Source organism: Camelus bactrianus, chromosome 13 (genome assembly GCF_048773025.1).
Source record: "Camelus bactrianus isolate YW-2024 breed Bactrian camel chromosome 13, ASM4877302v1, whole genome shotgun sequence".
Classification (NCBI taxonomy): Eukaryota; Metazoa; Chordata; class Mammalia; order Artiodactyla; family Camelidae; genus Camelus; species Camelus bactrianus.
The window spans coordinates 49,884,110-49,897,035 of NC_133551.1; the positions used below are offsets into that span (position 1 = coordinate 49,884,110).

The window sequence follows — 12,926 nt, forward strand, 5'->3', positions numbered from 1 at the left end:
TCATCTTATCTGTTCCTCCTCTTCTCCCATTTGTCCTCACACTAATCCATCCTTCCATCTACCTGCCCATCCTTTTACCCTCCTGTCTGTCCTTCCATGGATGGACGTGTGCTCCACCCACCCATCCATCCACCCACCAATCTCTCTTTGCATCTGTTCCTGGAGTCTGTTCTTCTCTCGTCCATCCCTCTGTTCAAACTTGCCAACTAATAAGATTAATGTGACCAAGCACTTGACTCAAGGACCTTATGATTTATCAGATGAACAACCACATGGAAATACAGCAATCTGCAGAGCAACAGTGAGCACATCACAGTTTGGAGGTGGCTGCTCGGCCCAAAGGAACATCTTGAGGCATCAGCCTGCATCCTTCTGGGACAGGCTGGGGATCCCTGGCTGCCCCTGCACAGAGCACTCCTGCCCGCAGGGCTCTGTGGCCTGTGAGGTGCTGTGCACACGTGGGGGAGAACTGAAGGTGTTGCTGTCTTTCCCCTGGTTCCACAGAGCAGCTGCCTCTGCTCATCAGCCCGTGGGGTGGGACTGACCACTGGGGGCAGAGTCAGTCTCCCCCGCTGAGGGCTTCGTAGGCATGGGAAGGGCAGAGCCTTTGCTTGGCCTTCCCTCCACACACCCCTCCAACCCTGTGTCTGCATGGCAGTGACCTTGGAAGACTAGGAAGGGGACGTGACTCTCTAGGGCAGTCAGGGCTTGGGCCTCGGCCTTGTGGCCCCCAGGTCCCCAGCTAGCAGATTTTCTACACCTTCTGCCCTCTCTCCATTTCTAACAGTAACTTTGTCCTGGTTCCTCTTCCCAAACCCTAAGATTCCTCCCAGTGGGCTACCCTGCCAGTGCCCTCAGCCGGAAGGGCATCCTCGTGTCCACCCACCATGCTGGTGTACGGGAGCCCTGCTCTCGCCCCGGCGTTTGAGACGGCCAGTAATCCTGACTGAGGAGCATCACCAGCTCCTGGGCCCAGAGTTAAATCAACGGCAGGAAAAATCTATTGCATATGACTTCTCTTTTAATTTCTTTTTTGTTTGTTTGTTTTTTTAACTAAAGCATCTCACGTCCTCATTATCCCCTCTGTCCCCTCACAGCCCCACGCCCTGCTGCCTCAGCTTCTGGGTACCGTCATGCATGGCTGTGGTTGCACATCCCACCTGCACACCTGAGCGGAGGGATGTCCTGGCACCTGCCACCCTGGCCCCCGGCCTCCAGCCAAGCCTGAGTCTGTTGTCATTCCTTTCCAGGGAATCTGACTAAGCATATGAAGTCGAAGGCCCACAGCAAAAAGTGCCAAGAGACGGGGGTGCTGGAGGAGCTGGAAGCCGAAGAAGGTAAGAAACTGCCAACCCCCTCCTCCCCCTTCTCCCTCCTCCCCCTTCTCCCTCCTCCCCATCTCCCCCTCCTCCTGCTCCTCCTTGGTCTGTTCCTCCACTTGCCCTCGCCCTGCCTTCCTTTCTGTCCTCATCTCCTTGTCTCCCTCGTCCTCCTCTCCCTCCTCTACCCTTCCCATGCCCTCTTCTCCAGTTTTCCCAGCTAAGGGGAGACAAAGGTTAAGTTCACAGGATGATCGCCCCCACCTTCCATTTACTTCTGCACATGCTGGGAGCTGGAGCAATTATGCATGACTTGTCTGCAGTGCAGGTGGAGCACCTGACACCCATGGGTGCTGGGTGAATATGGATGGTGAATCAGTTAATACATGAATCATGATAGTCAACACTGATTGGGTGCCCACTCTGTGTCAGGTATGTTCAAGACACGAGCCATGCATTATCTGGACAAACCCTCACAATGACACTCTGAGGTCCACACACATGCTCCACACCCACACTCACATCTACACACTCTGGCACAGGCCTGACACCTGGGCCTTTTAGAGCTAGAGGCTTAGAGCCAAAGCCAGACAGACCTGACAGCCCCACGTGACCTCCCAATCCCAATCCACATCCCAGCACCACACCCTGGCCTCAGTCCCCCACCAGCAAAAGGCATATTAGAACCAGTTCCTGAGAAGCCAGGGCAGAGGGTAAGGTGAGTCCAAGGCAGTGTGTCTTCCCAGCATCCAGGGAAGAAGCTTGGCGGATGGATGAGCAGGCAGTACCCCCAGCAGAGGGAGGCCAGAGACATTCCTCCTGCGCCAGGCAAACCTTTGATCAGATTCCCTAAAATGGGAATCAAGAATCAGAGTGTGACAAAGAGAGATGTGTGTGAGTCTTGTTTTCCTGATTTGGGGATGCACGTGCAGCCTGACAAAAGAGCTGGATCACATTTCCTTTTAGGTGAAATAAATCACCTTTATTGAACAGAACACAAGGAACTTGGGGCTGTGCCACCCAAAATGAGTATGTGGGGTTACCATGCTGATCAAGAAAGTGCATCAGGCCATTTACAGATGTCTCTTTGAGTCCTCATAATTGTGGTAGAAACTTGTGTTGCCTCGTTTTGAGTTGAGGAAATTTAGTAACACTCGAACAGGTTAAGGCAGTTGCCAGACGTCAGACAAAAACACTGGCTCCACGCCACTCCAGAGCCTGGTGGGCTGGACAGAGAGCTGCCCCCAAGTCCAGAGCCCTCCCAGGGTGGGAGTCAGGGAGTTTTGACTAGCACTGCACCAGGGATCCACTGAGGGGCCCTGAGTTTTCCCTGCCGCTCTCCCAGCTTCATTTTCCCAGTGAGGCCAAAAAGGACGACCTTATTTGAGGATGAAATCAATGCATTCATTCCGGAAATACTGCACCAGCCCTGTTCCAAGCCCTGTTCTAGGTGCTAGAGATTTGGCAATGAATAAAACACAGTTCCTTTCCTCAGGAAACCTGCATTCTAGAGGGGAGCCAGGCAATGAACAAATGTGGAATAGGGCAAGGGCAATGAGTATGAAGGGGCTGGGAAGCGTGAGGAGTGGCCTCTCTGTTGCGGTGGTGTGAGCAGAGGATGGAAAGGGAGAGACAGGTCATGAAGACAGGTGGGGCCTGGGGGAGGGCCTCTCCCAGCAGAGGGAACAGCAAGTGCAGAGGCCAGACAGAGTTAGGGGAGATGAAGTCAGAGGGCTGTGGCTGTGAAGGTCAAGGAATGGACTTGGCCGCCTGGTGGAGCAACGCCCTCTGACGCTCCTTGACTGTGTATGCAGAGGGTGACCGCTAGGGGGCGCAGCTGGAGGCAGTGATCCAGACTGACCAAGTGTCAGACTGGCTGGGCTCAAGGAGGTGAGGAGACATGATCAGATTCTGGATACAGTCTGCAAATAGAGCCAACCGGTTTTGCTGACACCTGGGGGACGAAGTTAGGCATGAAAAAAAAAAAAAAAAAAAGAGCCAAAGCTGACTCCGAGGTTTATGGCCTAAGAAACTGGAAGGATGGAGTTGCCGCTTCCCGCGACGAGGAAGATTCGGGGAGGCGCTTGTCTGTAAGACATGAAGTGGAGATTGGGAGCACAGCCTAGGAACGATTGCCTCCGGGTGGCCGGGCCAGCACTGCAGCCCCGTCCCTGAGGGTGAGGAGGTTGAGCACCAGCGCCACCGTGTGGCCAAATACCTTCGGCGCCCCAGCGCCCTTTATTCCGTCTTTAAAACCTGTGGGTCCCAGGCCCCAGAGAGGCGGAGCTTTGTGGAACCTTGACAGTAATCCCAGCAAGAAGGGCATTGGGCCGTAGGGCAGGGACATCCCATGAAGCCCTGAAGAAGCCCAGATGATGTGGGGGGGCCCAGCAAGCCCTGTGCTGGGCAGGGGACCCTTGGCTTCCATTATTCCTGAGCTGGGTGTCTAGGGCAGGATACCGCCCTCTGCCCCTTAAAACTTCCTCATCTGTAAAAATGAGGATCCTTCCTGCTGAATATCAGGAGCAGACTCACTCACTAGTAGCACTACCCCTCTGACCTTCAACTGCAAGATGAGATACTGGCAATGCTGCCTTGTGCTGAGGATGGGGGGTACTTGGGATGATAATAGCTAAGGTTTACAGGGTACTTACGAGATGTCAGACCCTCACAATCCTCCCAACAGCTTCATAAGGTGATTTTTATTATTCTTACCCCAATTTTACAGACAAGGAAACCAAACACAGAGAGAAAAAGTAAATTATTCAACCTTCTGCAGCAAGGAAAGGAGCTGGGATTCAAACCCAGACCATTCCCTGCTTCTCAATGCATAAAAACATTTTTTAACTGGCAGTGTAATAATGCAAGGCTTGTAAACCTTAGTCCTGACTCAGCCACTACTCCCTGGGTGGTCTTGGGGAAGCATTTGCCCTCTCTGAGCCTGGATTTCCCCAGTCAATGAGAGGGCAGGCTAGGTGAAATCCTGGGGCGGAACCAGGCCCTGCTAAAGTCTTAGGCAGGGGAAGTAAATGCCTGGGGCAAAACTGCAAAGCATGTTTGGCACCCCCATCTTCATTCGTACTGCCTTCACAATTCCCCTCTCATCAGTCTGCTCCCAGCTGCCAGGAGGCCGTGCTCTTGGCCCCATGGCCCTCCCTTCACCTGCCAGCCCCAGCTCCACCCCATAGTTTTTGACCTGCATCCTCCTGAATGCCGACTGTCATCCATTTCATGCATCTGACTGCTGTGTGTTGAGCTGTTTGGAAGCACAAATGTTGGGCTTTCTGGCCCAGGGGAAGCTCAGTGTGGTGGGGTCTGGAAGCCAGGTTGCAATAGTGGCCTGAGTCAGCTTGTGTGTCCAAGTCGAGTGGGTGCTGGCTTGGGCCTAGAGCTGGGCCAGCAGGACCCAACCTCTCCGGAGCCTGCCAGGTGGGCTAGATGTTAGCAGAGTTCTCCCTGGAGTCCTGATGGCTGCCTATTTCAGAGCTGGTCAAACTAGACCTGTGTTCCGTTCTAGGTGACCAAGCTGGCGGGGACTGCCCCACCAGAAGCCAGACCAGGAGGCTGTTATTTCCACTCCCCCCACCCCGCCACCAAGCTGGGAGCAGCAGGGGTTCTGAAAAGGCAACACCTTCTCTGGACCAGAGCAGCTGGGATGAGACCCTGCTCTGCAGCCTGGAGCCAGCTTAGCCAAACCCCCACAGAGGCCAGGGCTTGCCACCTGCCAGATGCCGTTGTACCAGCCAGCAGCAGCCTGGCCGCTGTAGCAGATGCGTGTGTAAACTGACCATGTCCAGTGCTGCTGGGCCAGCCAACATGGCTGCTGCGTCCCAGAAGAATAGATTTCTTTAGGAAGGTATTAAGAGTGACCATAATTATTTGAGCCCTTGCTGTGTGCCAGGGGTGTGTTTATTCCCCTGAGCAAACCCTGTGAGGTGAGATTATATTCATTTGACAAAGGAGGAGACTGAGGCACAGCAGAGCGACTTGACTTGCTCATGGTAGAGCCAGCACTGAAATACTAATGAAAAAAAAAAAAGGCTTGTCTTGTTTGCTATGGTTTGAAACCAGCCCTCCTACTTACCGTACTTGGGCAAGTGACTTATTAATCTCTCTTGCCTTGGTTCCCCATCTGTTACACGAAGGTGAGAATAGTGCCAACCCCGCAGGCTAATTTGAGGACTCAGTGAACTAATACACAGCAGGTCCTAGAACGGGACCTGGCACATGGTAGATACAAGGTAATTCTTGTTCACTGTGATAATACACAGTGTTCCCATATCTGCCATAGCCCTCATCCTCTCCACAGTCTTGTGCCATTGCTCTGGCTGTCAGGCCCAGTTTGCAGACAAGGACACTGGGGCTTAGAGCAGAGCAGTGTGGGGCTGGCTGTGACCTCAGGTCTCCTGTGTCTCCTCCTCAGGAACCAGTGATGACCCATTCCAGGACTCGGAAGGGCGAGAGGGCGCAGAGGCCGTGGCAGAGCACCAGTTTTCAGACCTGGAGGACTCGGACTCGGACTCAGACCTGGACGAAGATGAGGATGAGGACGAGGAGGAGAGCCAGGATGAGCCATCAGGCCCGTCCTCGGAGGCACCCCCACCTGGCCAGCCAGCCACGCTGCCGGCAGACTCCTCACCTGTTCGGGGCCCTCAGCCCCTAGATGCCACCTCTGACAACCAAGCTACATGGGGCAGCTCGGTCCCAGAAGCCGAGCGCTTGGCAGCTGGCAGCGGCTCCACGTCCAGCCAAAGCATCCTGTGCCTCCCCCGGCTGGGACCATCGGGCTCCGTGGAGAAGGACACAGGGTCGGCCCTGAGCTCCAAGGCCATATCCCCAAGAAGGCCATGGTCCCCGAGCAAAGAAGCAGGCAGCCGCCCACCACTCGCCCCAAAACTCTCACTAACCAAAAGCGACTCTTCTCCCCAACGACATTCACCGGCCCGAGAGCCCCAGGCCTCAGCCACAAGCCCACCTGGCCCCCAGACAAGTCCTCTCCCCTGCAGGTCTCCGAGACTTGAGCTGTCTCCTCTCACCCCTCACCCCCTGGGAAGGGAACTGCCCCCTGAACGCAAGGGCGCTGTAGACCCAGGCCCCCCCAGACACTCGCCCACCAGGAGATGGTCTCCAGGCCAGGCCGAGTCACCGCCACTGTCAGCGCTGCCAGGGAAGTGGGCCTTGGCGGGGCCGGGCAGCCCCTCGGCGGGCGAGCGCGGCCCAGGCTCAGGGCTGGCCCCGCGGGCCGTCTACCCACCTGCGCCTCTACCTCACAAGCTTCTCGGCAGAAGCCCAGCGGAGACCTGCGCCTCCACGTGGGTGAGTTCCTGCCCCCAGAGCGGCTGGACCACTTCTCACTGGTGGGGGTAGGGGGCTGTGAGCTCACACCTCTGTGAGGCATCACACGTGGAGCTGCACCCCTGCCAGCTCAGCAATTACTAATAACCTAGCAGATGGGTGCTGGGCATCGCCTATGCCGGGCACCAGGCTGGGTGCCTGAAACCAGTTAGCTTAGCCTCAGAAGCAGCCAAGCAGGGACTCTAGAGCTGGGCTTCCTAGGGTTAAATCCAGGATCTACCACTTAAGAGTGGTGTGGCCATTTCCTCTCACCCCACCCCCACCCCATCCCCATGTATTCTTTGAGCACAGGGCAGAGTGCAGCCAAAGTCATCACATCTCAACATCACTACTACCAGCACCCTCAGAGTCACCGCGGCCAACACCATCCCTGTCACATCATCAGTGCCATCTGCCGTCATTACACTCCAGGGGCCATTACTGCCACCCCATCAGCTTGATCACTGTTGTCACCATCGTCGTCCAACACCACCACTGTCACCACCGCTGCCATGCCCCCCAGCACTGATACCAGTATCACCGCCAACTTACCTTTCCCCTCCCAACACCTTTCGAGGCACCATACTGTCAGGACCCAACACCGCCGCTCACCACCAGCCGCATCAACACCACCACTCAGAGATTCGAGCCCCGGGGGGGAGCATGACCTAGGCACCTTAACTTGATTTTTAATGTGGGGATCACATTCAAATTCCCGGTGGTGGGAGAAGGTCAAGAGCCTTAAGTGGGAATTCACGTCCAAGGGTAAAGTGGGGTCAGTACCATTCAAGGAACAAGAGACGCAGCAGAACCAAGATAGAGGGCCGGGCGCATGGGGGCCACAGGACACCCCCATCCTCTGAAGATAGACATGCCAGCCAGAGGCACGGGGACCACGTGCCCAGCATGGAACCCTCACCTTACTCGGTCTTATTTTCTGACCCCAGCAGAAGGCCGAGTCGCCAAGTCCCTCCTGTTCACCTGGCCCTGCTCATCCTCTCTTCTCCCGACCCTTCTCCACCTCCCACGACTTCCACAGCCACAGCCCAGCCCGGACAGAGGAAAACATCTTCAGCCACCTGCCTCTGCACTCCCAGCACTTGACCCGCGCCCCATGCCCCCTGATTCCCATCGGCGGGATCCAGATGGTGCAGGCCCGGCCCGGGGCCCACCCCACCCTGCTGCCGGGGCCCCGCGCCACCTGGGTCAGCGGCTTCTCGGGGGGTGGCAGCGACCTGACAGGGGCCCGGGAGGCTCAGGAGCGAGGTCGCTGGAGTCCCACCGAGAGCTCTTCGGCCTCCGTGTCCCCCGTGGCTAAGGTCTCCAAATTCACACTCTCCTCGGAGCTGGAGGCCGGGGACTACCCCAAGGAGAGGGGGAGGACGAGCGGGGGCCTGGGCCGACCTCCCGACAGGGAGCCCCATGTGGCCAAGGTGCCCGCAGAGCCCACGCCGAGCCCCCGCACCCCACACGAGGCCTCACCCCGGCCACCCCAGGGCCGCAAGGCAGAGGCCCTGAGCCCCCGCCTGGAGTCACCGCTTGCGCCAGCCCACCCCACAGCCCCTGCCACCCCGCCGCTGGACCGCAGCAGTTCCGTGGGCTGCCTGGCCGAGGCCTCTGCTCGCTTCCCAGCCCGGAGGAGGAACCTCTCTGGGGAACCCAGGACCATCCAGGGCTCCCCTGAGCCCTCAGGAAGTGGGGGGCCCAGGGCATCTCCACACCAGCCCGAGGACCAGGGACCCCGGAGCACTTAGCCTCCCTCCGACCGCTTCAGCATCTGGATTCCGGTGTTTGGCAACAGACGTTTCCAGCCGACTTCCTCGAATCATCATGCCGCCACGGGCTCCCCGTCCCATCTGTTGATCTGTCCAAGCAGCTTCTGCTCGCCCCCATCCGTCTTATCTTCCCATCACGTATGCAGTTACCTGTGCCTTTTTCTATAACCTTTTGTTGCTTGAAAAGAAACAAACACACACACACACAAACATAAAAAAAAAAAAAAAAACCACAAGGAGTCTGAGGCTGTGAATATTTAGGTGGGGCCTCACCCTCGGCCACTGTAGTCAGCAGCCACCCCCCTATGGCTGGCAAGAGGCGGTCATTTGCTGAGAGAAAGGGGTTGCACTGAGGAAGAGAAGGAAAAAAAAGAGAGAAACTTTTAAAAATATATAATTAAATGTAAAAGCAAGCACTCCTATGTACAGATGTTTATGGTTATTTATTGCTGCTTTATCCCGCCCCAGGTAGTGGCCACCCCTGGCTGCCAGCAGACGGACAAGCCAGGAGACTCCACGGGCAGGCCCAGAAAACTCCAACTTTCTTTTTTCCCAAGAAAAAGACAATGTTACTTTTCCTAGGATTTCAACACAAAATATATGGAGCGGGTAGAAGGTAGGAGCTGGTTTGTTCTCCAGGGCTCCCAGCCCCCCTGGGTGGTCTGAGTCATGATCCCATCCTGACAGCTGACGGGTAGACAAATCCTCCTGCCCTTCCCCCGCCCCAGCACCTCTGCTCTGCACCCCCACCCCAACCTTTGGGCTGGGAAAGGAGCCTTGACCATCTGTCTCCTGGTTCCTGAGCACCTGACCTCGGCCTTGCTCTCAGGGCCCCGGCCACTGGCTGCCTTCCTTGTTCTAGAAACTACCCACAAGGCTGAAGTGACAGGGCCCAACCCCTGGGGGTCAAGATCCAAGGTGCACTGCCTTGCCGTTCCTGAGGCCAGGCTAGGGCTTTGTCTCACGTCTGGTCCCTGGGGTGCAAAGGGCCCTGTTTCCTCCGTGACTGGGCTTTTCCAGTGCTCAGCACTGGAAGTTTGCAAGGACCCATTTCTGGACCTCTTTGCAGCAGGACTGGTCCTCCTGTCCCCACTCCACACACTGTCAGGCCTCCAATATCTCCAGGAAGTACCCAAATCCAGGACTGGTAAGAACTGCCCAGACCTCCTCTTGGTTGGCATAAATCTCCTTTTAAAAAATAAAACTATATATATATATATATATATATATTTATATCTATCTCCACAAAGATCATGGTGTTTGATACTTCCCCTGGCCTCCCGTTGCCTGAGGTCATTTGAATTCTTCTCCAAAGCAATCAGCAATAGCTAGTGCCTCCTTCCTCATCCCCATCTTCTCCTTCAGGAAGCCGCCCTGTATTTCCTGGGACAAAAACCTGCTTTGTAAAATTTTTAAAAATTTAAAGATAACGTGATTATAAATTAAAATCCCAAATTGAAATGTGGAACTTGAACTCTAGCATGCTGACCCAATCCTGGGATTGGTGAGTTTTCCCCCAACCTCCAGAAATTATTTTCTTTAGTTTCCCCGCCGGGAGGAGAAGGCACAGAGGCCATGGTCACGGCCCAGCCAGGCTAGGTGCTAATGCCACAGAGCGGGGACCTCCTTGGCTGGTCCCCATTCCTCAGCCAGGCTGTATGAGTCCTGTGGCCATAGGGGGCTCCTGGGTTGAACTTGTTTAGACAGGACACCATGAGGTGCAGAGAGCTGAGGCACTTCCATGAGCTCAGGCATAATTCCCTCTTCTGCCAGTTCAGGGCCTTTCCCTGCTTGACTTCTGCTGTGAGGACAAATCAGCCACAGGTCCAGCCTTCAGACCACCTAGTTCATTTCCCTTTGACCTCTTTCAGCACTAAGACAAAAAGGGGACAATAGGGAAGGGCCTCCCTGGAGATCTGCTGGGCTCCAGGGGGCGGGGGGGCGGGGAGCAGTTCCCAGCTGCCTGCCCCAGAGTCTGGGACTCTTGCCTCCCCCTCCCCCTCCCCTTTGCCGCCTGGAAGAAGACCAGCAAGCCCAGCCTTGGCCACACTGGCACTGGTTTGGCCTGGCAGGAGGTGGGAAGGAGTCCAGCCCCAGTTACAGCTTAGGCCAGAGGTCGGGGCTTTCCTCACCCTCACCTTTCAGCCCTACCCCCGGGGGCTGCCCAAGGACTGGAGACTTCAAGGGCTGAGGCCTGGGAGCTGGCTAAAGGGCATTGCTTCAGCCCAGGTTTGAAATCTTCCTGGGCAAGATCTTCCAGCTCCAGACCTACAAAGCAGCAGACTGGGGGCTCTGCTGGACTAGACCCTGACCTTGGGTGTGGCCACGCCCCTCCACCCAGCCCTGCACCCCAGCTCTCCTGGGTATCACTCCACCTCCCCCCCACCCCCCGTACTGAGACAGCCCAGCCACCAAGGTTTCCTTCCTGGAGGCCTAGTCATGGACGGTGTGGCCAGCAGGGGAGAGTCCTCAGGGCCACCCGGGCTCACAGGCACAGGCAGAGGGGATGGACGCCAGGAGTTACTGGAGAACAGTTTCTCAATGACAGTGACACAGTGTGCAAGCAAGCTGGCCTGCACAGGTGCCCAGGGAAATAGCATCAGTGCCGCCAGCCTGGGCGGTAGGTCACTGGGCCTGCCTCTAATCCCCTCTGCCAGACTCCACTCCCGCTTCCCCAAGCACAGAGCCCCCCAGCCCACATGCACACCTTCACAAAGTGGAAAAAGACTCTCACTCCACGCCCACCCCAGGCCCCCTGCCCTGTTCCCAACCACCTGTGCATTTCCAGCTTGCCTGTGTCACTGTTGTCCCTGTGAAGCAGTGAAGCAGTAGAGAAAGCAGTGCTGATTTGCTGGCATGGACACCTATTGTGTGCTGTGTTGAAATGTGTGGGATTGGCCGTTCCTTGGTACAAGCCCGCTCTGGTCCTTGGATGTTGGTGGGGATGGGGGTTGGTGACCAACTAAACCAGGCCTGGCCCTCTGTTGGGGATTCCAAGACACTTGGCTCCCAGGCCCACCCTCCACGATGTCCTTCACCCTCGGCAAGCTCAGGGTCATTCTGGGTACTAACCCTGTTCCTCTCCGAGGCGCCCTGTACCAAGCCTACTCCCCCTGCCCCCCACCCATGGCCCTGTCCCCTGAGACCCTTCCAGGAGGCTGACAGCAGCGAACTGCCCACTCTCCCACCTCCATCCCTTCCAACTTCCAGATCCAGCAGTCCCTCCACCTCCCTCCATGGGAAAAAGTCTGAAAGAATTCATTTCCAGAACCCTCTAGCACCTGCTCCATCCTCACTGGGCCCTTTTGAATGGGAACAAGCAATATAGCTGAGCTGAACTGCTCTCTAGTTCCTTCTCTAGACAAATCTTCTTAAAGCAAAAGTCCTGCCTGGGCAGCCATCCTCGGAGACAGATCTGCAGCACTGACCAAGGGGAGAAAATTCCCAAAGACCCGTTCCACCAATTCTGCTTCTGTGTTGCGAATCCAGTCCGCTTTCCATCGGAAAAGCGCTTCGGCACTTACGATCACTTTACTAAACCTAGTGTTAAAAAAAGGAAGAGGAATGAAACAGGAAAAAAGAATGTGTAGGCAAATGTAAGATACACACTCTCTGTAAGATAAATATTTGCCTTTTTTTTCTAAAAGGTGTATGTATTCTGTATGTGAAATTGTCTGTAGAAAGTTTCTATGTTCTTAAATGGCAATACATTCCAAAAACCGTACTGTAGATATATGTACAGCAACCACACTGGGATGGGGTAGTTTTGCCTGTCATTTTATTTAAACTCCAGTTTCTACACTTGCATCTTGCAATGTCAGTATGGTATATATCAGTGCAAAAGGGAAAAAAAAAACTCAACAAAAAATCCAGCAGGTCTAAAGCACAGAGTCTGATGTACAAAAGGAAAAAATGCTCAGTATTGATGTGTGTGACCTTTGTTGTAAATTACATCTGTACTGTGAATGAGAAGTTTTTACAAGTATAATAATTGCCTTTATTACAGCTCTGGCTGAGTGTTCAGCCTGAGGATATTTTTTAAAAAAAGCAGCATGTTGGAATAAATTTGAAAATCCCAACATAGCCCTGTTTGCCCGTCTGCTGGTTTTTCTTAGGGCTGTAGAGTGTCAGAGCTGGAGGGACACTTGGAATATCCAAGTGCTTCTTTGGCTACAGAGAAATCAGGCCCAGAGAAGGCAAGTGACCAGGCCACAGTCACACAGCCTGGGATTCAAGAGGCCCCTCCCTTCCAGGCTTGGCAGGAGGCACCAGTATATTGCCATGTGGTTCAGGGTCTATATGTGTTTCCTAGGGCCACCGGAACAAATTAACAAACTAGGTGGCTCAAAACAACAGAAATGTATTCTCTCACAGTTTTCAAGGCCAGAAGTCTGACATCAAGGTGTTTGTTCCTTCTGGCGCCTTCTGAGGGAGAATCTGTTCCACGTCTCTCTCCTAGCTTCTGGCGGCTGCAGGCAATCCTTGACCTTTGGTTTAT

General features: G+C 55.1%; 1 protein-coding gene across 6 annotated transcripts in view; it reads left to right on the forward strand.

The window, feature by feature from the left end:
* HIVEP3 (HIVEP zinc finger 3) overlaps positions 1-12,511 on the forward strand; it is a 454,010-nt gene extending 441,499 nt beyond the window's left edge. For 5 of the 6 annotated variants that reach the window (XM_074376695.1, XM_074376698.1, XM_074376699.1 and 2 more), the window contains 3 exons: positions 1,251-1,337; positions 5,743-6,635; positions 7,601-12,511. In XM_074376695.1, the coding sequence (XP_074232796.1) occupies positions 1,251-1,337; positions 5,743-6,635; positions 7,601-8,407 (1,787 nt within the window). In that variant the 3' untranslated portion in view covers positions 8,408-12,511. The remainder of the gene's footprint in view (positions 1-1,250; positions 1,338-5,742; positions 6,636-7,600) is intronic. The other variant, XM_074376700.1, reaches the window with a different exon arrangement.
* Positions 12,512-12,926: the final 415 nt, after the last annotated feature.